This window comes from Ambystoma mexicanum, chromosome 10 (genome assembly GCF_040938575.1).
Source record: "Ambystoma mexicanum isolate Mex_15411 chromosome 10, UKY_AmexF1_1, whole genome shotgun sequence".
Classification (NCBI taxonomy): Eukaryota; Metazoa; Chordata; class Amphibia; order Caudata; family Ambystomatidae; genus Ambystoma; species Ambystoma mexicanum.
Genome location: NC_090932.1, coordinates 1,605,342,813 through 1,605,369,145, shown reverse-complemented (window position 1 = coordinate 1,605,369,145; position 26,333 = coordinate 1,605,342,813). Strand labels below are relative to the sequence as shown.

Below are 26,333 nucleotides of genomic sequence, written 5' to 3'. Positions count from 1 at the left end.
AAGCGTGGTGTTCCTTCAACATGCACTTGGAGAAGCCACGGCAAATATCACAATCTTCCTCAGAATGAAGCTGAAAAACAGGTCCCCGCTATTCAGATGGATAGACGATGGAGCACACAGGCTCGATTGACAGAAAGTTGAGATTTCCTACTGAAAAAAAAGTGCAGAAAATGCAGAAAGCTCGAAGGGCAAAAAGCGAGGACTCACAACACTTGAACGTGTAGTAAAAAAGATAGCTGTCTGAGGCGGGCTTAGGGTGAGGGCAGTCATTGGCAGGGGGCAGTATGACCCAGAGACCAGTGATTGGTTTAGGAGAGAAAGACAGTTTAGAAACAAAAGTGAAACTGTATTTTCTTTTACCGAGGATACCCAGCCCGATGACGGGGACAATTCATGAGCATGTGAATCCATGCCAGACCCCATGCTGGAGAAGTGAAAATCCTGAGAAGAAAGGTACTTTAATGTTTTGTCATGTTGCATTAGGCCCTCTAAAATAAGACTTTGAATGGCAAAGAGACTTTGGCACAGAAGGCCCTGATGAAGTTTTGAACTGCATCCTCGTGCTAGAGAAGCCAGAGAGTGTGATACGCTTGAGTGAGCCTGTCAGGGAGAATTCTAATTTCTGTGCTAATCCCCTTCCACCTTAGAGACCCCCAGCTCTTTTGCTGGACTTTAGGACATTTAATTTCTACCCTGGAGTGAGTGAGACCTTTTTCTCACTCATGTATTTTGATCCAATTTGGAATCTTGCTTGTGATGTCACTGTTTGTTTTGTCTTTGGCAGGATTCACAGGTGAAGCCCGCCTTTGACTCCAGCGTGTCTTGCAGGGCAGGAAGCAAGGGAGGATCCTGAAACTCCCTGCGCTTAGTCTCCTTGGTTACAGGAATGCACCCAAAGGTGATTGGCCGGCTGGCTGCCCTTAGAGCAGAGATCTTCAAACTGTGGGGCGTGCCCCCCCAGGGGGGCCCGACCACATCCCAGGGGGGGGGGGGCGCCAGAGCCCAGCATGAAATGTAAAAAAAAATGTTGATTGGAGGAAAAGGGAAGGGGCATCTCACATGGTCAGACTGGACCATAAAACGGTCTTAGGCACCAATGAAAAAATGGCCAGCAGTTGCAAATGGATATTCAGTCCTTCAGTCACTGACTGTTTGAATAGTACCCAAGGGGTTGTGTTTTGTTCAAATGTAAACAAATTTTGATATTTAAAGAATATTTATTCAGCAACACTGGCCAAAACTACTAGCCGCATAGTGAAGTAACTCCTCAAACTGGCCCACATTGGCCAAAAAAGTGGCACATTTTGACTGACCTACACTAGCATTTTGCATTTTTGGTACGATCATCGCCCTTTTTCCCTGTAGGCCAGTCCAAGCCTGCCGGCTCATCCATAATGGGTGAGGGGGCGTCCACCCACTGGCCACCTCACCCATTATGGAGGAGCCGAGGAGCCAGCCCAGTGAAACACTAAACATCCCTCAGCTGCTTTTTGCAGCTGAGGGAGTGCTCCTGGGCTGGCTGAACTGTCAAAGGGAAACACTGTTTGCCTTTGACAGTTCATTTCCCCAGCCGCACATGATCACTGAGCCCTGCAACGCTGGGGGTGTTTTGCTTTGCCAGCCTTGCATAGCTCATTGGAAATGCTGGCTGTGGCACTGCATGTACGTATGTATGTGCGAGGGGGTGCTCCTGCGCCTCCTCGCACATACGGGCAGAGCAACCTGGAGCGGGGCATTTTAGCAACCACCTGCAGGCCCCTGCAGAAGGTACGTTTATGGCGATTTATGTTTTATTTAAATGTATATGGATGTGTGTATGCTTGTGTTATGGGACTGTGGTGGGAGCAGGATGGGCGGCAGCACTGGGATAGTGGTGGGAGTAGGGTGGGGAGAGCCCAGGGTCTGTACTGGGAGTATGGTGCGGTGACAGCACGCAAAAGTTCATACCGACATACTGTTAATCTGGCACTTTTGGTGGGGCCCGGCCTGCCCAAACATTGCTCAGGGGGGGCCCAGGCCAAAAAAGTTTGAAGACCACTGCCTTAGAGGGACAGCTAGGCTGCGAATAAATGGGAGAGACCTGCATAAAAGGCAAGGTCTTTTGCAAGGAAGGCAGAGTCGACCACTGGATGAAGGAACCGAAGAAAGAAACTGGAAGAGAAGCTTGCTGCACCTCCTGGAACGTTGGTTTGCCCGGTGAAGCCCTGCTGCAGTGCTTAAACTCCAATTTCACTATCGACTAGAGAACCCCCGAACAGACAACTTCTTCCCTTGGATTGGTGGGACCAACTAACCCCAAGACGAACTTGAATGGAACCCCTCTGTACTGCTTCGCTGTGGCTGGAACAGAGTGCCAGGATCAGGAACACCAGAATGGAGTGCATCACCTTTAAGCCGGACACAAGCTCCAGGAAGATCCTCCGGACTCCCTCAAAGCAGGACCACCCAAGCCTGAGCCACCTCAACAGATTGCTGGACCCCAGAAGCAAGGGGAGCCCACAAGGTGTCTAAGAAGCGCGGTGGTGCTATTTACGAGTAGCTGAAACCTAGAAGTGCCGCTGATCTGGAATAAGCCCATTGCTGCCGCCGACCTTCAAACCGTAGTGCAGGAATCCCCAGGTGTCCTCCCTCTTGCCCCCACGACTGAGGCCAAGGAACAACAGAATCTGCAGGACACCAGGAACAGAAGCCACCTGGATCCTTCTTCAAACCTAAGGTACTGTCTAACTAGGGGTACCTACCTCTTGTGTGTAGCTTGCTTGCTCTCACTGGAGACTTGCACTGGCTGACCTTTCACAGAGTTGCTTGCATCTTTGCTTTTCACAAGGCTCCCAGCTTGTGGCCCAACAGTGATTCTTTTCTACAAAAACTCTCTTTAACATTGTGCAAGACTTTTGTTCTACCTTCAAGAAGTGCCTCAGCTCACCTAGACTTCGCTCAATTGACATTGGCTGTCCTCGCTCCCTGTAGACTCTTCTGACCCTCTGACTTAGTGTTTATCAGTCCCTCAAAAAGTCATACACAAGTTACTTGTATAGCTGGGAAAGGGTTAATCTATACTTCATTGGGAGATGAACAGGCAAGTACTTTTCAACCATTGTTTCCTTCCCTTTTCCTTTTTCCACAACCTCAGTATTGCAAAGTGTACATTAATATATTAATGTCCACAGCACCCTAGCTATTGAAGTCACCTCAGGGTGTAGGAAGTGCTGGTGTGACATCCCAAAAGGGCATCTACGTACTTAACTGAAACTGAAGGAGTGTATTTTTTATGTGTATTTTATTGTTGCAGACTGCCCTTTCTAATGAAGGCTTATTTTAAAACGGACTGTGAAATACATCGTTATTTTAATAAGAAACCTTGAGTATAAGTGCTATTTGAATACTTGTCACTGTGAATCTCTATGTTACACCTCTACAGCTCACATTGACCCGTCTTGAGATAAGCCTGGCTGCTCAGTCACTCTACCAACTTCTCTAGTCGAGGCGAATTCGGAGCTTCAGCACTGTAGCAGGGCTTCACCGGGCAAACCAACAGTCCAGGGGATTGCAGTAAGCATCTCTTCCAAGTTCTTCTTCAGATTCCGTTGTCCAGTGGTCGACTGCCTTCCTTGCAATTTTATGCAATTCTCTCCCATTCATTTGCAGCGTAGCTGTCACTCACACAGCAGGGTGACTGTCCTCCAAAGACAGCCAGCCAGCCAATCAACTTTGGGTGCATTCCTGTAACCAAGAGATTAAGCACAGGGAGTTTCAGGATCCTCTCTTGCTTCCTGCCCTGCCAGACACGCTTGAGCCAGAGGCAGGATTCACCGGTGAATCCCACCTAAGACAAAACAAACAAAGGGACCAAACCAAGGCCCTCTAAAATAAGAAGGACATTTCCAACAAGAAATGGCAAAAAAAAGAAGACCGGGGCCATTTTGACAAAATGGGCACCCATGGGTGCTTTACTGCAGCTGCGAGCTGCGAACGCAGCCCACAGTAGAAACACACAACGGTAGGAAAAAGTAAACCACTGCCACCAGCCAATAATTGTAGAAAGGGTAACATAAAAATGTTACATGAGAAACTAGACAAAGGGTATATCAAGTAACCCCTCCAGCACCCTATTGTAAGATAGTGTGTGCTGGGTCTAGAAAGATACAAATGTAAGTAAAGTAAATTTCACTTTACTGCTCTTGGAATCAGTAGTTAACCAGGAGAAGTTATATAAACCTTATTAAAAATCCAAAGAACTTCTCTGTGTCACAATATAGAAAGATGATGCCTATGGAGTGTGTAAGACTCTAAAAACCAAATAGTTCAAATCAAATAAAAATGCATGAGAGAGTGGGAAAAAGGTCTCACTCGCTCCAGGATAAAAATTCAAAGTCCTTAAATCCAGCAAAAGAGCTGGTGGTCTCTAAGGTAGAAGGGAATTAGCACATTTCTGAGAATTCTCCCTAACACTTTTGATAAGCCACTATCTCCACTGTGGTCAGAGAATGCCCTCACCTAAACTACTCTCCTCCACAATCCTGATTTGACACCCCTGACACAAATAAGATACCTCTAAATATAATGTTTATGGTTCCCTCTTCTTTGCAATAATTTTCTGCTGTTTCCCTGTTCAAGGATATAATGTATATAACTAGCACCTCCCTGCTATCCTAATTCCCTTTCATCTATTAGCTGCCATGAATACAGTTGATCACCCCCTCTATTATTTAAACTCTCAAACCTGTGTCTCAAAGACACCGTCCTGGAGTGGAGCATCTCCTACCTGAATGATTGTTCCTGCTCCATATCCTCAAATACAGACACTCTGCTGCTGCTCTCTCCATGCAGATGTCCCTGTTAGGGAGAATTCTCATTGTTGTGCCAATTCCCTTCAACCTAAGAGACCCCCAGCTCTTTTGCTGGACGTCAGGACTTTTTAATTTCAATCCTGAAGTGGTTGAGCCCATTTTCTCAATCTCTCATGTATTTTGATCTGATTTGGATTATGCGTTTCCTTTGTTTTTGGAGTCTGACAAACTCCATAGGCATCTACTTTTTGTATGGTGACACACAGCACCTTCAGTGCAGTGTCACAGAGAAATTCTTTAAATTTCTCATGAGGTTTAAATACCTTGTCTTGGGTGAACTACAGTTCCCAAGAATGGGAAAGTGAAATTGACTTTAATTACCTTTTCTCTTTGTAGGTTCAGCACACCCCGTCTTATGTGGAGTCCTGGGGGGTGACTTAGTAGCCCCTCTCCCTACTTTCTCATGTAAAAATGTTTATGTTACCCTCACTACTTTAAATAGCTGGTGGCAATTTCCTACCATTGTGCTTTCCTACCGCAGGCTGAATCTTCAGCTTCAGTATAGCACACATGGGTGACCATTGTGTCAAAATGGCACTGGTGGTCTTTTTTCGCCATTTCTTGTTTGTGAGAGCTTTTTGGGGTTTTACTCTGCACGCCAAACCAGGCCGGCTTGTTTTGCCTTTGGCGGGCTTCAGTACTGAAACCCGCCTCTGGCTCCAGTGTCTCTGGCTGGCAGGATGTGAGGGAGCTGCCCGAAAATCCCCTGTCCTTAGTCTCCAGGGAAACCTGAATGAACCCAGTGCTGACTGGCTGGCTGAGTGACAGCTAGACTGTGCATGAATGGTAGGAACCCGCTTAAAAGGCGGGGCTTCTTGTACTGAAGACAGAGTTGACCACTGGGAAGAACAACCAGACGGTGTCCAAGATCTGCAGTGGTGCTATTTACCAGGCGCTGAAACCGCAAAGTGCTGCTGATCTGATAAGAGCCCATAGCTGCTGCAGATGATTTTGCTGCTACAGGAGTCCTTAGATGTCCTCCGTCTTGTCCCCACGACTGAAGCCCAGGGACAGAGGATCTGCATCACTGCAACCAGACAGGAGCTAGCTGTACCCTCTTCTTCTAACCAAAAGGTACTGTTCTGACTTTGGGGTACTTACCTCATTGTCTGTAGATTGCTCTTCTCAGTTGAGACTTGCAGTAGCTGCTTTTTCTAGAGTTGATATCCACTCTAACTTTCACAAGTGTAACAGCTTGTGACCCTACAGTGATTTTCCTACAACAAACTCTCTAACTTTGTGCAAGACCTTTACTTTCTAAGAAGTGCCTCAGCTCCTGCAGACACTTCTAGTCCATTGACTTTGTGACTCTTACTGTCCCTCATAGGTGATAGCTTGGTTTTTAACTAATATTGCTGGGAAAGGTTTTTATCTAGACTTCATTGGAAGATTTAAATTGCTCACATGCTCTGAGAAACTGCTCAACCGTTGTCCTTCCTTTAACCTTTTCTTTATACAAACCTCAGAACTTGCAAAGCATACAAGAGATATATAAATCCCATTGCTGTCCTAGTTAGTCAAGTCACCTCAGGGTGTAGAAAGTGTGTAGGAAGCATCCATTTTTTTTTACTTTCTTTATTGAATTTTCACAAACCAAAAAAACAAAGTTCATGCACCGGCCTTCTTTAACAAAATTCCCCCACAATCCCTATCCCTCTCCCATTTCCTTCCACTCTCCCGCCCCACTAGTGGAGAAAGATTGAAGCTTGAAACAAAAGTCAATGTTACGTGTTTTCGGAGAGTCTGGTGGCACACTGCGGAGAGGACAGCTGGCTGTGCGCCCGGGATGACATCTGTGAATCTAGACTATCAGTGGTTGACATCAGGTAAGCTATGTACAGACCCCAGATGTCTGGGGGGCGAGCATGTAATGGCAGTGCCTTAATGAAATTGGATTCTACATCCTGGCAATACGTGATGTCTTTTAGCCAGCGTTGCAGACTTGGTGGCGGTCCTCTCCCCCAGTTGCATCTGACTCTTTTACGTGCTAAGATGAGCAGCAGGTTTGTCAATTTCCGGACTGTACTTGGAAGGTGTTTGGTTAGACCTAGCAGCGTTAAAAGAAAGGTCGGAGTTCAGTTGCCTTCCGATTATCGCTGACGTTTTCTCCAACACCAAGTTCCAGAATGTGGCCACTATGGGATAAGTCCATGCCAAGTGCATAAAGTCCGCTTCTAAAGAATAGCTTATGGAAAGGAAAAGTAAATCAATGCAAACAGGTAGCAATCGAAAAAAGGAAAAAGAAGCGTTACTCAGTAAAACAGCCTACCACAGGAAAGTAAAACAGCTTCAGAGTCATTTGCAAAAGGGAAGCAACTTATTTTGGGTTCTGCCTAATACATACAGCAGGTAGTTACTTTATGCACATCTGACTGGTCACTGAGTCTTTGAACAGTCCATTCCACAATTTGCCCTGATTTGATAGGAACATTTCCTAACGTCCTCTGGCGAGGGGTGCACGACGACATCATTGGTGAACTAGCAAGATGTTCATCAAGTTACTTCCAACTTTCACGATTGCTACTGCACCTGAGCAGTCAGGCTTACTCTTAGGAGGGAGATGTGCTGGTACCAAATTGCAATAAGTTCCAGGCGCAGATACCCCAAAATACAGCACACATAATATAAATTTATTTAGTAAGCATTGCTATTAGAAACACTAATGACCTTACCATCTACTTTACTTTTTACACATATTTTTCAGCCTACCTAAATTGCTTAAACATTCTGCTGACCTGTAAAACTGTATATTTTTCAGTAACTACACAGAGTAGCCCTTCCTTTATTGCATAATAATGTGTGCCTGGCTGTACCTTAGTCTCACACCCCTCCTAAGAGGGAAGACAAACAGTCTGCAACAAAACCATCGAGAAAGCTAGGACTAGCCTAGTGGAAAATCTGCACATACACAAGGTTAGTTTTTCCACAGTCTAATCAAAGACATTGTGAACAATCTCACAGTGGGAGGGGTTTCTAGTAATATATATGGCTACAGAGTCTTTAAAATCAAATCAGAAGTCTACAATAGTTGCAAGGGAAAACTTGAGATTATGCTCCTGTTGGGACAGTTTTTCTGACGTCCAACTAAGGGCGTAGTAAAACCATACAACTGAGACGGTAAAAATACTACACTCTTAGTAGAAGGCGGTACCACCTCAGTATTTGGTAGCGTAGACAGAGCAGCCAGGCTTATCTTAGGAGGGAGAGAGGGCTGTAGGAAAGTACAATAAAGCTTTAGCATACAAATGGTTCAACAGAAACACTTACACCTAAAAGTATTCTAAAAATAAAGGTTTATTATAAATACAAATAGGTCAAGGCAAATCTTGGTGGGTAAGTACTTGTCATAGAATCCAACACAACATAAAAACTCAGCACAATGCTAAAAGGTACACATACCAAAGCACTGAACTTGTTCAGAATCATTAACAGTATTTCTAGGCAAGCCCGACCTAATCATACTCTGCCTGAATAGGTGTGTTATATTCTAAATTTGTAACACCCCAGGCTACTTTTAGATTACTTACAGTAATTCAAGGGCAGTAGAACTTGTCAGTCATGCAGTGATACTCAGTTAAGAAATCACATAGTAAACCATCCCTGTTACCAGGCTACTTTTCTGAATAGTGGAACATAAATTAAACAGTATAAACCTATAACTACATTCTGGATATCCCTCTGTTACGCTAGGCGAGTAATAAACTATTCCAGTGGATTTTCCAGATCAGTGGAAAACAGACTGAGGTAAGTAATAGCTCTCCTTATTTTAGGATGGCACAAGGCAGTCCCAAGGTTAGTAAAACCCCAACTACATTCAGGATAACATTCAGCTATACTAGGTAAGACCTAATAGTGTAATTGTGCTTTTCAGATCAGTGGAACACTGACCAAGATAAGCAATACTGTACACTGTTTTAGGATTGCACCAGGCAGACCAAGGTCAGCTAAACCCACCATACACTTATTCAGAATGGCACACAGCTATTCAAGGTAGGTAAAACCCAAGGCAGACTCATTCTAGACAGGATAAATAGCAGGTCAGGGGAAGCAAAACCCAGCTGGTGAACTTATACAGTTATATCCTAGCAGATTACTTTTGGGAAGTGGGGGGAACCAATTCACAGGTGAGTAAGATAAACTTGTATATACACTTGTTGGAATGGCAAGACACATTCAAAGGATAGTAAGACCTTTTCTGCTCATATTTCAGAGGGGCAGTTACCAACCAACTCTTTCACAAGTAACTTCTAGACACTTGTTATACTTTTCAAGGCAGAATCCTTTTCTTATCCAGTCCTTCCTTAGCCTATTGAATGATTTCTCTCAGAGGCAGAAGAGGGACCCTGGTGGTCTAGGTGCCAGCTGTAGACAGGGCGAGATAGGATTCAGTTGCAGGAAAAGTCAAAGTTCCTGAGGAAGTCTCTTCAAAACAGTAGTTCACTTCAGAGTAAGTTAGGGTCCAGGGACTTCACAGAAGACAACCTAGAAGGATTCCATCAATAGGCCTGGGTGAACTTGTTTAGAGAACTACCAATCACATGAATTGCCCCCAAAGCTGCAAAGGAATCGCAAAAGGCTTAAGGCAATTAATACCCCAGCCAACACAGTACATCAAAACAGAAGAAGAGTTTGCAGCAGGACGTCTTAAGGATCTGCAGCCAAAAACATGGTCGATGAATTACTTGTCGTGAAGACGGAAGACATGACACTGGAAGGGAATTTGCAGCAGGGATCAACGGGTAAGACTCCAAGCAAGGGTTTCTTTGTGGCTGAATGTGGTTCTGTGGTTTAGGCGCCCTTTTTTAGGAGACAGGAGAAGCCTGAATATCGCTGGTCGGATTCTCATCACTAATCTGGTTCAGCACTCTGGTGAGGGGACTTCAAGTATTCAAATCAAATCTCTGGAGGCCCAGAAGGATGCCACCAACGTTTAAGCGCGATTTGGAAGACCATGCACTGCGTAATGGCTTGAGGGCCCATGGTATTGGGGTATTACCCTCCAGTGCATTACTGAGGCTTAATTAACATTCTGCGAGTAAAAATGAAAAGTCAAAAGGTAAAACCACTGCCACCAGCCATTCATATAAACTCGCAATTGTAACAAAATGTTACCAGGTAAGTAAGAAAGGGAATACATTGTATCCCCCTAGCACTCCACAAAGGTGGGATGTGCTGGCTCACTTAGACAAAATGTAAAGAGGATGAAAGTCCCCCTTTACTACTTGGGAACAGTTCACCCAAGTACCTTACTTGGGACCAGTTCACCCAAGTACATGAAAGTGAAATTAACAGGGGAGCCCAAAGGGGCAATCCAGCCTAAACCCAAAAGTTGTAGGAAACGATAACTTCAACCATTCACTATGGAGAGACATGAAAAGGTCACCCATGAAAAGAGTAAAAGGCTAGGTGAGAGGGGGAAAAGATTCCCACTCACCTGGGGGCAAGGGAAAATAATCACCAAGTCCAGCAATATGTTCTGGGGTTGACACAGGTCAGGAAGACGCATCACTCATATGAAAACCTTACCTAATAGCTCCCACCTCATCTGTTCCCATCAACAAAACAACCCCGGGGACCTTTGTAGATATCTCTTCCTCTTCAAAGATACATTGTCCATGACATGGATTAGAGAATGAGAGGAAGTGATATGATGGCTGTGGACGTCTTTTTTCTTTAAGGCGTAAGAGTTTGGTCTTTGAGATGAAGAGTGGGTGCCCACCAACTGCTGTCCTGAGACTCTTTGCCCAAAGGATGTCAGCAGTCTTGGTCACTGTGGGGCTACATAGCTTTGTAGAGTAAGTCAGTGCCTGGGGACGGCGGGGTGGCAAATGAGCGAGAGAGGGGTGGGGCGATGGGAGGAGTAGTGACTGACAGGAGAGATAGTGAGTGAGGGATAGAGCGAATGAGGGTATGGAGCAAGGGAGGGAGAGCGAGAAAAGATAAAGTGAGCAAGAGAGAGAGAAAGAAAAAGAATGGGAGGGAGAGAGATAAAGAGAATGGGAGAGAAAGAGAGAGAGAATGAAAACACGTTTATGTTTTTTGAGAACAGGATGCAAGGTTATTTGAAGCTGGCCACAGCCAGTACTGGGATCCAATGCCTACTGGGCAATTTAACCAAGGTTAGTAATTTAATATCAATACAAATAAATGTTACTCAAACTCAAGTGTTTACCTGCAGAAACTTCACCATGTTGAGCTTGGGATTGGCCTCTTTCTTCTCTGTGGGGGCTTTGCTGAAAAGCTCAGCAGGATCCACCTTATCCCAGTTATTATATTTTCCTGAAAGAAGGCAAATAAGAGAATGTAATCATTTCAATAATTCCAGTTTTATAGGTGTGTTCCTAGACACAGATATTATTTTAAAGAAACACCATAGAGAAGCTACTCGAGGAACGTGGGGAAAGCTAATTAAAACTACAAGAGCAAGTGATATGCGTACAGTCAATACCTCCACATGACGTACAAAGACGTCAAGATGCGCATAGACATCTCTTAAGAAGTTTGACTGGTTTTTGAAAATATTGGGGCAAAGAAGTTGCTTGATGAAATGGGGACAAATAAGAAAACTGCTCTGAACATTTTGAATGGGGAACTGTTGGGAATAGCAGTGCTGTGTTGAGCATGCCGTTGCGCGAGCTTCTGTCACCTGGCTTGCTCTGTTGGGGGGGGGCTCGCGTGACGGCATTGACAGTTGGTGAAGACAGCTGGAGGAGCGGTTGTAGTCGGCGGGCTCCCCTAATAAACGTAATGTAAACTTACCTTCTCTGCAGAGCGTTCATCTTTACAATTGGCGACGAGGACGAACTCCGTAGCGAGCCCGCGGCGGAAGGCAACGCTGCAGCGGGACACCCCCAGGGTCAGGAGACCAATGGTGTGCTCCGGCACCCCTACTCTCCCAGTGTTCTCGGGAGAAAGTAGTGTGAGGCGCCACTGGAGCCTGCTGCCAGCCTCCCCAGCACAACATCCCGTGAAGCCGACGGGTGTGAGACGTGAACGCTCCGGCCCCACTCTCTGCTTTCAGATGTCCAGGTGAGGAGGGGCTCGGGGAGAGCGGGGAGGAGTCAGGCCACAGGGGCGTTTCTCTTCACCGCTTAGCACCGATTCTTACGGCTAAGTGGCAGTGCGGCCCACGACCCAGGTCCGCCTACTAATCAGGAAGAAAGTGGAAAACAAGCTCCGCCGCCACACGGACTTGTATGTAAATAAACAAGTTCACAGCCACGATGAATAGGGAGAAATGTGCCCAATTTTGTCAGGAACTTTGAGTCAGAGAAGAGAATTCTTAATGAGACCGATCTAAATAACACGAAGTGCAGAGAAAACAAGGAAGGTTATAAAAGACGTATAGACAAAGGTTGATGGCAAAGAAAGAGAAAAGCAGATAATCTATTCAGAGTCAAAGTGAGCAGGAGTGAAGATAATATTTTAAATTATCGCTGAATAAGTTTGTGGCCTCTGGAATCCTCATAATGACAGCAGGTAGTATGGCCCCACCCCCTCCTTTCCTGATGGAACCAGGAGACCCACATATAAGATGGGATAGGTGGAAGAAGCTTTTCGATACATATCTTGTGGTAATTGGAAGTGATAAATTTGCTGCGTCAAGAAAAGAAGCAATTTTACTGCACAATTTAGGCACAGAAGGAAGAAGTGTGTGTCAAGGTTTGCGACAGCCTCCACAAGAGGGGCAAGGAGAAGTAGACCAGTACACCCTAGCAGAGAGGAAGCTGGAAATTCATTTTGAGGCTAGGAAAACATAACATTTGAAAGGCATACATTTTTTCAGTACAGGATCAAAGTGAACCAGTAGAAAACTTCATAGCAGCATTAAGATCTCTCAGCCACACATGTGAGTTTGGGCAATTGACAGATTCGCTGATAAGAGATCAGTTGGTACGTTGTACCAACAACATGAAGATTCAGGAAAGACTTCTGACCAAAGATGCATCTTTAGAAGTAGCGGTGGAAACTGCCAGAAGCATGGAACAGACGCATAAGTACATGTCGACTATGAAAGGGGACAAGCAGGAGGGAGAAGTGGCGTTGGTGAAAGGAATTCGAAGAATGAACATGAATAGAGAAATCAAGTGTTACAAGTGTGTCAGCAATCGCCACATTTCAACTAGTGCATTTTGCCCAGCGAGGAATATTAACTGCTTAAAGTGTAAAAAGAGAGGACATTTTGCAAGGGTTTGCAGAGAGACAAGTCAAGTTCATGACATTGAATCTGGATCTAGATTTCCTGAGCAAGGGATGGAGTGAACGCAGTTCAAAACATACAAACCAAACATGTGTTGGAGATAGCGGAAGTCTCCAATAAGAGCAATTCTCCAACGGATGTGTTTTTAATGAATGGAAGAGTTGTTACACTAAAAGTGGATAGTTGTTCACCGTGGACTTTAGTGTCTAAAAAAACTTATGAAAGCTGTTTGGAAGGTTAACTCTCTGAACAGAAGGAGCATGGCATTGAACCAAATGCTTATGGCAACGTGAGGATCGAGGTGTTGGGGAAGTTTCAAGCAGCTATAAAGTATAAAGGGAGAAGTTGTGAAGCGGAAGTATATGTAACACAAGAAGGTTCTTCTCTTTTAGGTTGGAGTGAGCAACGTAAACTAGGTATTCGGATTCAAGCAAGTGCAGAAGAACCAATTACAGTTGCAGAGGTGAAGGACAAGTGGGAAAGAGACTTTACCAAGGTATTTCAGGAAGATTTAGGGATTCTCAGAGGGTTTGAACATGAAATACGACTGAATTCAGGAGCAATACCAAAAGTGCATAAAGTGAGGCAAATACCTCACGATTTGAGGGAAAAACTGAAATTGGAGATTGAGACTTTGATGCAGAAGGGGATCATAGAACAATGTAAGAGTTTGGAATGGTTGTCCCCAATTGTGGTAGCTGCAAAACCAAATGGACAAATAAGGCTGTGTGTAGACATGAGGGATGTAAATCATAACATACTAGTGGACAGACACCCATTACCGATAATTGGAGATATCTTATCTACTCTCAGAGGAGCTAGTGTGTTTTCTGTGATAGACCTTTCTCAAGCATACCATCAGATTCCGTTGAAGGAGGATTGTCAGCATCTAACTGCGTTTGTAACGCCCTTTGGTACTTATAAATATTGCAGAATGCCTTTTGGACTTGCCTCAGCGGCATCAGTATTTCAGAGAGTGATGGACACTGTCCTTGAAGGGATAAAGAATATTCTAATATTTCAAGATGAGGTGCTGTATGCAAGTAGTGTAGCTGATCATGATGTAATTTTAGCCAATGTATTGAGTAAACTGTCAGAAGCTGGGTTGACGACAGTGAGGAGAGATAAGTGCAAGATTGCAGTTTGTAAAGTGGAATACCTTGGGCATGAAATTGATGAGTCTGGAGTGAAACCAAAGAGAAACTTGGTGGAGGCAGTTAAGAATGCGCCAGAACCAACCAGGAAAGATCAAGTGAGAGCTTTTCTGGGGCTTGCTGAATATTATCATAGATTTGTCAAAGATTTTGCAACGGTTTCATCGCCCATAAGAATGATACTCAAAAAGGGTGCCAAGTTTGAATGGTCTCCAGAGTGTGTTGCAGCATTTAATGATATTAAGGAAGGGATAAGTGAAGCTCCTTCAATTGGATGGTTTGACCCATATGATTAGACGGTTTTAGTAGTGGATGCAAGTATACTGGGGCTTGGAGCTACGTTAGTACAATATGACAAGGATAAGAGAGAGAGAGTCATTGCATTTGCATCAAGGGCTTTAAAAGGAGCGGAATCTAAGTACTCCGTTATAGAAAAAGAGACTTTAGCTATGTATTGGGCCATAAAGCACATTAAGTATTTTTTGTGGGGCAGTTTGTTGTTAGATCAGACCACAAACCCTTAGCACAATTATTTGAAAGTGGGAGGTGGGCTTTAGGTTCACCCAGGATAAGTAGATGGGGTTTAGGACTACATGCATATAATTTTAAGGTGAGTTTTATTCCAGGAAAGAAAAATATAGTTGCAGACTGTTTATCTCGGTTGCTGATTGATGAAGCTGAATTTGAGGTTGATGATAGTATTATGGAAGAGTCAGTAGTGGCAGAGGTTATGGAAGCAGTCAGTAAGGAAGTATGGTTGCAGGGAGAAGAATCTGATCTTGAACTTAAGTTAATCAAGGAGTGGACAGTGAAGGCATGGCCCCAAAAGAAAACATTGGAAAAGAAATTTGATGTATGGTGGGAGCTTAAGGAAGACTTGTACATGTTTGATGATAAACTAAGAAGAGGGAGGTGTATTATTCCACCTGAATCTGTCAGGTCCAAGTTACTTAAACTTGCTTATGAGGGTCACCCGGGGGGAAGGAGCTATGAAAAGGAGACTTCGTCAAAATTATTGGTGGCCACGGATTGATAATATGGTGGAGAAATGGGTGAAAGACTGTATGATTTGCCAGACGAGTGACAAAACTAAAGTTGTGCGAGAGACTCCAATGAGTCCAAATCCTGTTCCCAGTGAACCGTGGACCAATGTTGCTGTGGACATACTGGGTCCAATAAATGATTTGGGTGGAGGTTTGAGGTTTTTGTTTGTACTCATTGATTATCATTCAAAGTGGGTGGAATGGGAAGCAGTTAAGGATGTCACAGCTAGAGCACTGATAACATTTTTGGAGAGTGTTCTTTAGAGAAGGGGTGCCAGTGGAAATTGTCTCAGACAATGGGGTTCAGTTTGTGTCTGAAGCTATGAAAACATTTCTTAGGAGTTATGGTATAAGACACATCAAAACGGCGTTGTATCACCCAAGAGCGAATGGTCTTGTGCAGAGGGTCAACCGTTGGCTGAAAGAAGGGTTGCAATTAGCTATGAGAGGGGGGCAACCATGGAGAGAAGGTTTGAATGTAATGACGTGGAGTTATGTAACGACTCCATATTCTGTGGCAGGAGTGTCACCTTTTGTGTCTCTGAAGAGTAGAGAACCAGGGTCTAAATTATGTCTGGGTTGGATGGGAGTAGCCAAAGTAGTTCATGTATATAGGGAACAGATAATGAGACTCATACTTGGACCTGACAGAAAAGAGTGCAGCGAATTTTAATGCTCGTGAGTGGAAGGTGGGTGAAAAGGTGTATGTAAAGAACCCCAGATTAGTTAATAAATGTTGTGAAAGTAAATATTTAGGCCCAAGGAAAATATCAGCAGTAAAAAAGTCAGTGGTGATATTGGAAGGAGGTCAAGTGTGGTCAAAAGGAAGAATTTCGAAAGCGACTGGAGTGAATGATGGACTGGAGGTTGTGAGACAACACAACAGAAAGGGAAAGGAAAATGAGGAAATGAGCACAGTGAATACATGTGGAGTTGTTGGAAGACTGAGATTGAGGCTCAAACCAGTTTGGATGAAAGATTATATGTAGTAAAGTGTTAATGTTTTGTATTGATATTTTATGATATGAATAATAATACTTCATATAGTTCTATAATACGTTGTAAAAGTAACATATTATTTTTCAAGGTTATGCATTACTCTTTGAATGTGAAATTTATTTGTCCTTTTAAAGGGGGGAGATGTGTTTGGAATAGAAGTGCTGTGTTGAGCGTGCCGTTGCGCGAGCTTCTGTCACCTGGCTTGCTCTGTTGAGGGGGGCTCGCGTGACGGCATTGACAGTTGGTGAAGACAGCTGGAGGAGCGGTTGTAGTTGGCGGGCTCGCCTAATAAACTTAATGTAAACTTACTTTCTCTGCCTCGCTTTCATCTTTACAGAACCCTGCCTGAAAGATTAGCCAGTGTGTTAGGGAGAATTCTCAAATGTGCCAATTCCTCTGTACCTTAGAGACCCCCAGCACTTTGGCTGGACTCTAGGACTTTCCAATTTTTAACCTGGAGAGAGCGAGACCTTTTTACTACTCTTTCATGTATTTTTCAGTGATTTGGACTTTTGGTTTTTGGAGTCCGACAATCTCCATAGGCATCTTTTTACTTTGTGACACAGAACCTTCAGCGCAGTGACACAGAAGTCTTTCAAACTTCCCATAGGTTTAAATACCTTCTCCTGGATAAACTACTATTTCCAAGAGCAGAAAAGTGAAATTAACTTTACTTACATCCGTAACTTTCTAGACCCAACACACACTATCTTACAATAGGGTGCTGGAGGGGTTACTTAGTATCCCCTTTGTCTAGTTTCTCATGTAACATTTTATGCTACCTTTTCTATGATTAATGGCTGGTGGCAGTGGCTTACTTTTTACTACCGTTGTGTGTCTTTACCCCGGGCTGCGTTCGCAGCTGCAGTAAAGCACCCTCGAGTGCCATTTTTGTCAAAATGTCCCCGGTCTTCTTCTTTCGCCATTTCTTTGAAGAAAGTTCTTTTTTGAGATTTACTCTGCACGCCAAACCAGGTTTGGTCCCTTTGTTCATTTTGTTTTTGCTGTGGCACATCTTGCAGGTAGGTAAAGTCTTGTAAAAAGTTTTAGAAGTCTTTACAGAAAAGAAGAATCAATGTAAGGCCACAAGCTGTTTAGGCTCGTAAAAGTAGAAGATGCAAGCAACTCTACAAAGCAACCAAGACAACTCTCAACTGAGAACAGGTAAGGATACACAACAAGAGTTAAGTTCTCCAAGCCTGTACAGTATTTTTGTTTAGAAGAAATGGTGTCAGCTGGCTTCGGTTCCTGTGCTGCTCTGCAGATCCTGTTGTTCCTGTGCCTCAGTCGTGGGCACAATTGGGAGGACTTCTGTGGACTCCTGCACTGCAATGGGAAGGTCAGCGACAGCAACCAGCAATCTTCAAATCAGTGGTACTTCAGCTCCTTGCGTCTCAAGCAAATAGCACCACTGCGGTTCTCGGATACCACTTCGGACCTTCGCATCTGGGGTCCAGTACTCTGTTGAGGTGGCTCAGGCTTGGTCAGTCCTGCTTCCTGGGAGTCCAGAGGATCTTTCTGGAGCTTGGGTCCAACTTAAAAGCAACACACACAATCTGGTGTCCCTCTCCTTGGCACTTCAGTTCCAACAGCCGCAGCAGTGGTAGTACAGCCAGTTCTGAGAGGGTGTCCAGACGGGCTTACTTTGGAGTCGATTGGTCCCACCAACTTAAAAGGGAGAAGTCGACCTTGCAGGGCTTCTATAGTCGAGGAAAATTCGGAGCTGCAGCATCGCAGCAGGGTTTCACCGGGCAAACCAACGGTCCAGGAATTACAGCAGGCGTCTCTTCCAAGTTCTTCTTTGGATTCCTTCGTCCAGTGATCGACTCTGCCTTCCAAGCTAAAAAGCCTTACCTTTTATGCAGGTTTCTCCCATTCATTCCAGCTGAGCTGCCAATCACCTAAGAGTGCGTTGCTGTCTCCTAGGAGACTAGGCACAGGAAGTTTGGGCACCTACTTCACTTCCCGCATCTTCCAGACACCCTGAGCCAGAGGTGGGTTTCACTCGTGAAGCCTGCCAAAGACAAAACGGACAAAGGGACCAAACCTGGTTTGACGCGCAGAGTAAATCTCAAGAAGGACCGAAAAAAGAAGACCAGGGCCATTTTGACAGAAAGGGCACCCTTGGGTGCTTCACTGCAGCTGCGACAGCAGCCCGCGGTAAAAACACCTCACGGTAGTAAAAAGTAAACTACTGCCACCAGCCATTAATTGTGAAAAGGGTAACATAAAAATGTTACATGAGAAGCTAGACAGAGAGGATACTAAGTAACCCCTCCAGCACCCTATTTTAAGATAGGGTGTGCTGGATCTAGAAAGTTACAAATGTAAGTAATGTCAATTTAACTTTACTGCTCTTGGAAACAGTAGTTTATCCAAGAGAAGGTATTTAAACCTTTGGGAAATCTGAAAGACATTCCTGTGCCACTGCACTGAAGGTGCTGTGTGACAATGTAAAAGATTATGCCTATGGAGTTTGTCAGACTCCACAACCAAAAGAAACACAAAGTCATACCAAAAATACATGAGAGTGGGAAAAAAGGTCTCACTCTCTGCAGGTAAAAATGTAAAAGTCCTACAGTCCAGCAAAAGTGAGACTAGTGGACCCCACCAGCCTCTGGAGCTGTCACAAAAGTGCTGGGGGGCTCTAAGGTAGATAGGAATTAGCACATTTCTGAGAATTCTCCCTAACACTCGTCCCCCCAGACTAAGGGACAGGAGGATTTAATCCACCCCTTGATGAATCTCTTTACTCCAGTCGGTCATACTTTCTGGAGAGACCATCAATATTTTGGTGATTACACCCTGATCTGTGTTCTATGATAATATGAAACCCCTGAAGTCTGACTGACCATCTTAGGATTTACCCCTTCATCTACATTAACTATCTCAAAGGTTGGTGGTATGTTTGAATTACAAGAGTAGATCCATACCAGTATGGTCTAAACTTCTTCAAAGGCCACACAATGGCAAAAGAATAACGTTCTATGGTTGCCCACCTTGTTTCAGGGTCCTTCAGTTTCCTACTGATGAAGCAGATTGGGTGTGCCCTGCCTTTCTCATCCGGCTGACTCAGAACTGCACCTATACCTGTATTGGAAGCATCAGTTTGTACAATAAAGGATTGGTTGAGCTCTCAAGAGTGGAGCTTGACAAAGGGATTTCTTAAGTCCTTCAAATGCCTTCATGCACTCCTCATTCTACCTGACCTTCTTGGGGAATTTGGGTGAAGAGAGGTTGTAATGGAGGTGGGGGAACTTCAAAGATGGGAGTATGAGAATGTGAAGCTGGCTTTGATAGCTAGATTTGGGAAAACTCCTTCCAGTACCTTAAGAGGGTTAGGACCCTCAAAATGACTGCTGGTACCCCTTGGGGTACCTGGGTGTGCGAATGTTTGAAAAACTTAGATGGTTGGATTAAGGGTTAAAGAGTGAACTCCTTTGAGGGAATGAGAAATCTATTTTTGTTGAAATCTATTTTTGATGAATGCTCTCCTGAGCTGAGACAGCACTTGGCTGACTCTAAATAGATTGATCCCAAGAAGTTAGCAAAGGCTGCTGACTTGTGGGTTGCCAAAAGGGCTACTCATAAGGATTCTGGGTACATTCACAAGAAGGATGAGGGGAAATAGCACAGGAAAGATGACAGAGAATTATAAAACCTTGCATCGAAAAGAGGGCCACAAACATAAGTAGGGTAAGCCACATGGGAAACCAGGTCAGTCTAGTGAAACCTCCGGTGCTAAACCAGAGGGAGGTCAGCAGAAAACCCCCATTTGTCAGAACATTTGGTAAGTGTTATGCTTGCGGGTCAACTGGTCATGTGAAAGGGGATCCCAGATGCAAGGGTAAACCTTCAGAGTCCACGCTGCCTCCTTAGCCTTCATTGCTGAGGGAGAAGTTCATATGGCAAGTGGAAACTTTATCTATTGGCTGAAGACCCCATTGGAGTCTCAGCCAGTGTTTCTTTAGTATCCCTGGGTCTGTGGGAACAGCAGAAGAACAAGTTACTTACCAACTGGAGTCATTAGCCCCCACCCTTCGCCACTCTCTCTCACCCACAGCAGGCATAAATCTTAACGTGAGCATCCAACCTCAGACCCAACCAGTACCTCTCAAGGCTGCCCCGATTAATTCCAGATCACTCACAGCATACGCACTTGATGTGGCTGACCTCATCACCACTCATGACCTTGATTTCATAGCTGTTACTGAGACCTGGGCTCCATGCAGCCTCAGGTCCACTCCTATCACTAGCAATCCCCGATGGCTATACGACTATAAGTGACCGCAACTCTGGTCAATCTAAAGGAGGCGGCATTGCCTTCATACACAAAAACACCATCGATCTTCGCCTCGCCAGTGCTCCCCAAATCAGCTCTGCTGAATTACTCTCAGTGAAGCTAGCAATCACCCCCAATCAAACTATTACACTCCACCTTATCTATCGACCCCCTGGTCCCTTATCCTCATTCGCTGAAGATCTCTCCCACATCCTTACTGACAACACCAAGACGAAGTACCAAATCATAGTACTTTGTGACTTCAATCTAGGCTACCTAGACCCCAATGATGCCCCTGCACATGACAACAACCTGCTACTCAACCTAGGCTTCTCACAACAAGGCAATTCGCCAACACATTCCAAGGGCAGCACTCGACTGGTTAGCTACCTTAAACTGCGACACTAACATTGTATCTAACCAACCTTGTACCTGGACAGACCACCACCTCATCACCTTTAGTATCCCCACTAAAATCATCCACACCGCACTGGATATCGCACCTGCCACTGCCACAAGAAATAAGCGTAACATAACTTGAGCTAAATTATTCCCACTCATCCTCCCTGCACTCAATGATCTCTCATCCTCATGCTCTGACCCCACCGTCTTGTTAGACGCGTACAATCAGACCATGCTTCAAGCACTAGACCTCATTGCGCCCACCAAACCTAAAAAACCCAAACCTCGGGCCCACCTCAACTCCTGGTTCATGCCACAATTGAGATCCCTTCGCAAGGAAAAAAGGGTCTGCGAATTACGTTGGAAAAGCCATCCAACTGAAACAAATAAAGCCAGTGTTACGATAGCTACTCTTAATTACAAAGAGGCCATACTACAGGCCAAAAGAGACGAGTACAACAAACGCATTGAACATGCCCAATCCAACACCAATGAACTATTCAAAATCCTTAAGGAACTTGAATCGCCCGCCACCCCCATGCCACCTGCTCCAAAGACAGCACTTGGTATACTAACATTCAAAAGGCCATCCTCGGCAAAATCCCCACCCTCCAAATCAAAATGAACGACAAAGAAAAATGCTTGCAGTCCAGCTTGCAGCAAAAAATCTTCCAGGTCAACACCAATACCAATCCTGATAACATCAAGCCTTTCAGCTTTGCACCCCTATCTATCCCTGAAGTTGAGCACATTATCAACAACCTCAAACCCTCTAACTGTCAGGGCGACCCCTGCCCAGCCTCCATCATTAAGGAGGCTTCACATAGTCTAGCACCCTTCATCACCATCCTCATAAACTCCTCCTTCAGCTCTGGGACTGTCCCGGACAACCTAAAGGATGCCTGGGTCATTCCCCTCATTAGGAAAACCTACTCTGGACGCCAACATACCCACTAACTAAAGGCCCATCACCACGGTCCCGTTCCTTCTGAAGATTCTTGATCGTGCGGCTTACCTGCAGATCCAAGATTACTTGGCAACTAATAATCTCCTGGACCTTAGGCAATCAGGCTTCCGCCACCGACACGGCACGGAAACCGCCCTCCTAGATCTTAAAACATAGACTGAAGACCTAAAAGATAAGGGCAAGTTAGCCCTCCTACTCCCATTAGATCTCTCTGCAGCCTTCAAACTAGTAAACCACCAAATCCTTTGCCGTCACCTTAAAACCGCCACCCACTTCTCGGACAAAGCCACGACATGGATCACTTCCTTCCTGGAAAATAGATCCATGAGAGTCTTCTCCCCTTCTGCTACCGCCAACCCTGCGGGGCTCCACAAGGATCGTGTGTTTTCCCCAACACTCTATAATGTATTCACGAAACCACTCTGACATACTGCACTATCTGGGTGTCACATATACCAACTACGCTGATGACACCCAGATACTCATCGCCATCTCTGGTGATCACAAAACTGACACTCTAGCTATCTACTCCATTTACCAAGACATTCAGGCCTGGATGGCGTAACATGAATTGTGCCTGAACGATGAAAAGACGGAGATTCTTATCTTAGACTCTCACCAAAGACTTAGTAAGCTAGATCCGTCCTTCAAAGGCTTCACAATTGATGGCAATCCCATCAAAGTAGCCAAAGACACAAAAACGCTTGGAATCTATATCGACTCCTCTCTCTCACTCTCCAGGCAAATCAATGCAGTATCCTCGGCCACATCATATACCCGCATACTCATCACGGCATGCCGTCCATTCCTATCACCAGCCAACTGCACTACTCTAGCCAGGACCCTAGTTCTTTCTAAGATAGACTATTGCAACGCTCTCTATCTCAGCACCAACCAATGTACCATCAATACATTACAGATCATTCAAAATAATGCCATTAGAGCGGCATTAAACATCCCCAGGAACTCCCACATCTCAGACTCTAGATGGAGTCTCCGCTGGCTCTCAGTCTCCCAAAGAGTCTCACTCAAAGCGTTAGCGCTAAATCACAAAAGCATCACGAATCAAGCACCTAGTTATCTTGCCAATAGATTTTCTCTACATACCTCCTCAAGACCACTTAGAAGTGCTCAAGTTAACTGTCTCTCCATCCCCCGCTTCAACCTCCAGAGATCAGGCGGGAGCAGCTTCCCAGTCCTGGCTGGAAAACTATGGAACACATTACCTATCCCACTCAGAGCAGAACCATCCTTCTTGGCCTTCAATTGCAAAGCCAAAGCCTGGTTGTCTTCCCAAGATCAGCCATGATTCCTTGCACCAACTGCTCACTCAGACTCGCTACACTAGCGCCACCCTGTTAGATATCTCTCCTTACTGTTCGTTATTATGTATAGTATCTGTTTGTTAGCCTAAGTTACCTATTTATTGTATTGCGTGTACTCTGTGGTGTGTAATTTGTACTATACCGAGCACCTCAGCGATGCGCCCTTATTATGTCTGTAACCCATGCTATGCGCCCGTATGCCCTTGGGCCTGGTGCGCTTTATAAATAAAATAAATTAAAAAAAATACAAATACAAACTGTAACTTTCTTTCGATTGGATGTTCCTCCCACGTATTTCTCATCTGAGATATTTCTATCTTCAGCTTTGCTGCTTCGGAAAAAGTTTTTTCACACAGGAGGGCGCTGTGCCCGAGGTCACGGCGTCGATGTCCCTCGAGGGCTGCCATCGGGCGCCGAAGTCATCCGTTGTATAAAAGGCTCGAGCCGTGCCTGTTGGCTTCAGTTCTCTTTTTACGATTTAACCATCTGAGTAATTGACCAGGCATTCTTAGACCTTCAGCTCTCAAGGAATTTGGAGTGCAACTGGCGTAAACTACATGGCGGGGTAGGCTGGGAGGGTCGATGAGGAATATGTAGCAGGAACATCCAATCGAAAGAACGTTACAGTTGGTAAGTAACTTTTTCTTCAGATGGATTGTGTCCTCCCACGTATTCCTCATCTTACTTAGGCTCCCAAAGTAGTATGAATTTGGAGGAGGGAGTAGCAGAAATCTTAATCGTGAACTGTATGAAGGACGGCTTTGGTAAAGAGGCCTCCTTGTGATTATGTAGAATCTAGAGAATAGTGCTTCACAAAAGTATGCATAGAGGACCAGGTTGCCGCTGCACAAATGTCTTGCACCGGGACACCCCTCTGCAGGACCGTTGAAGTCACCATGCCCCTGTTTGAATGGGCCCTTAGCACATCTGGAGGGTCTTTTCCATCTAGCCTATAGCATTCAGAAATTACCAGAATTATCCATCTGGACAATGTCTGTTTGGCTACCGCTAATCCAAATTTGTGTCCAGTATATCCTACAAAAAGTTTATCACTTTGTCTAAATTTAGCCAATCTGGATATATGGAAACTGAGAGCCCTTTTAAGGTCCAGTCTGCGTAACATTTCTTCCTCCTTACTTGCATGAGGAGGAGGATAGAAGGATGGTAAAGTGATTTTTTGTGACGGGTGAAAATAAGAGACGTTTTTTTGCAAAAAAGAGGGTTTGCCTTTAAGTGTAACCTTGTCCTTATGAATAACGGTGTGCGGATGCTTACAAGAGAGCGCATGCAACTCACTCACCCTGCGGGCTCATGTAATTGCCACTAGTTGTATTGTCTAAAGGTAAGGAGCCTTAGTGGGCAGGAGTGTAAGGTCTCAAAAGGCATACATGTAAGGAATTTTAAAACTAAATTAAAATCCCAGACGGGTACCTGAAAAGGGGTTGGAGGGTACACATTTGTGAGCCCTTTCAGGAACTGAATAACCAAGGGCATTTTGAAGTAAGACACTTCTGATGAGCGCTTAAAAATAGATAGCGCTGCCAAGTATCCTTTTATTGTGCCAACTTGGAGCCCCTGCAGCAGTTACTGAACTTGTTCCAACGACACCGATACAAGTACTTTGTTGCTGGCCTTCTGGCCGAAAACAAAATCTCCATTACGTCATCCGGGAGGTCCCAATCCTTATATCTAAGCCTCTCAGAAACCATGCGTGAAGGCTGGGTGTCTTGACATCTCGATGGAGAACCCGGCCTAACTCATGCGAGGGGAGATCCTCTCTTTGTGGAAGACGTATTGGAGGGCATGAACATGTCCAGAAGGTCTGGGTACCACGTTCTCCTGGCCCAGTCTGTGGCAATCTAGATCATGGTTTTCCTGAACTTTCTCAACCTCCTGATTACGTGAGGAATCACGGGGACTGGAGGGAACGCATAGAGAAGCGAAAATTCCCAGTCCACCACGAACGCATCCCCTAGAGCTCCTCTTGGAGGAAATTCCCTTGAGCAGAACTGGTCGCACTTCCGGTCGACACTGGTCGCGAACAGATCCCCAAAGGGCAAAGATCTCTTGAAGGACTTCCTGATCTAGCTCCCACTCATGGGAGACTGCTCTGCCTGCTCAGAGCGTCCGCCACCGTGTTCTTCTCTCCGGCTAGGTGAACTGCCGATAGAGAGATTCCTTCTTGTATTGCCCAGAGACAGAGCTGCATTGCCTCTCTGCATAGTGGTAGTGACCCTACACCACCTATTTTGTTGAGGTAGTACATGGCCACTGTGTTATCCGTCATTATCAGGACATTATTTCCCTTTACAGAGGGCAGAAGGCCTTAAGCGCTTGTCTGATCGTCCTGAGATATAAAAAGGTTGATGTGTAATTTGGACTCCGATGGAGACCAATGTCCGCTGATTGACAGATCGTTGGTGTGGGTTCCCCACCCAGTGAGTGAGGCGTCCGTCACTACCGTTATCCCAGGCCATGGTTGCCAAAAAGGTTTTCCTTTGAGAATATTGTCCTTGCAGGCCCACCCTAGCAGGTCTTGAGTCACTCTGGCCTGAACCTGCAAAAGATCTGACATATCCCACGAAAATTGGGACCATTGAGTTCTGAGGGCCCATTGAAAGGATCTAATTCTCAATCTGGCCTCTGGCACCAGAAAAATACAGGATGCCATAAGGCTGAGCAACCTGAGAAAATTGAAGGCCGTCAGATGCTGGGCATTCTGAAACTCTGTTACCATCTGCAGAATGTGATAAGCCCTCTCCTCGGTGAACGAGGCTTTGCCCGAGGAAGTATCCAGGATTGCTCTGATGAATTGGAGCTTTTGGAGTGGTATCATTTGGGACTTCTTGTAATTGAGGGAGAAACCCAAGCTGTGTAAGAAGGGGCAGGCCATGGTCAGAGGTTCCTGGGCTCATTCGGGAACTCGCCCCTAATTAACCAGTCGTGCAGGTAGGGGTAGAAGTGAATCCCCCCTCTCCTGAGACTCGCTGCCACCACAGCCATCAGCTTGGTGAAAACACTGGGTGGAGGTCAACCCAAATGGCAGAACTCGAAACTGAAAGTGAGAACTGCCAATCACGAACCTCAGGTACTTTTTGTGCTCGAGATGGA

General features: G+C 45.1%; 1 protein-coding gene across 7 annotated transcripts in view; it reads right to left on the bottom strand.

Moving 5' to 3' along the window:
- The window catches only part of TOP3B (DNA topoisomerase III beta), a 636,381-nt gene that overhangs the window by 470,445 nt on the left and 139,603 nt on the right, over nucleotides 1-26,333 (bottom strand). For all 7 annotated transcript variants that reach the window (XM_069619981.1, XM_069619976.1, XM_069619978.1 and 4 more), the window contains one exon: nucleotides 11,023-11,129. In XM_069619981.1, coding sequence (XP_069476082.1) covers nucleotides 11,023-11,129 — 107 coding nt within the window. The remainder of the gene's footprint in view (nucleotides 1-11,022; nucleotides 11,130-26,333) is intronic.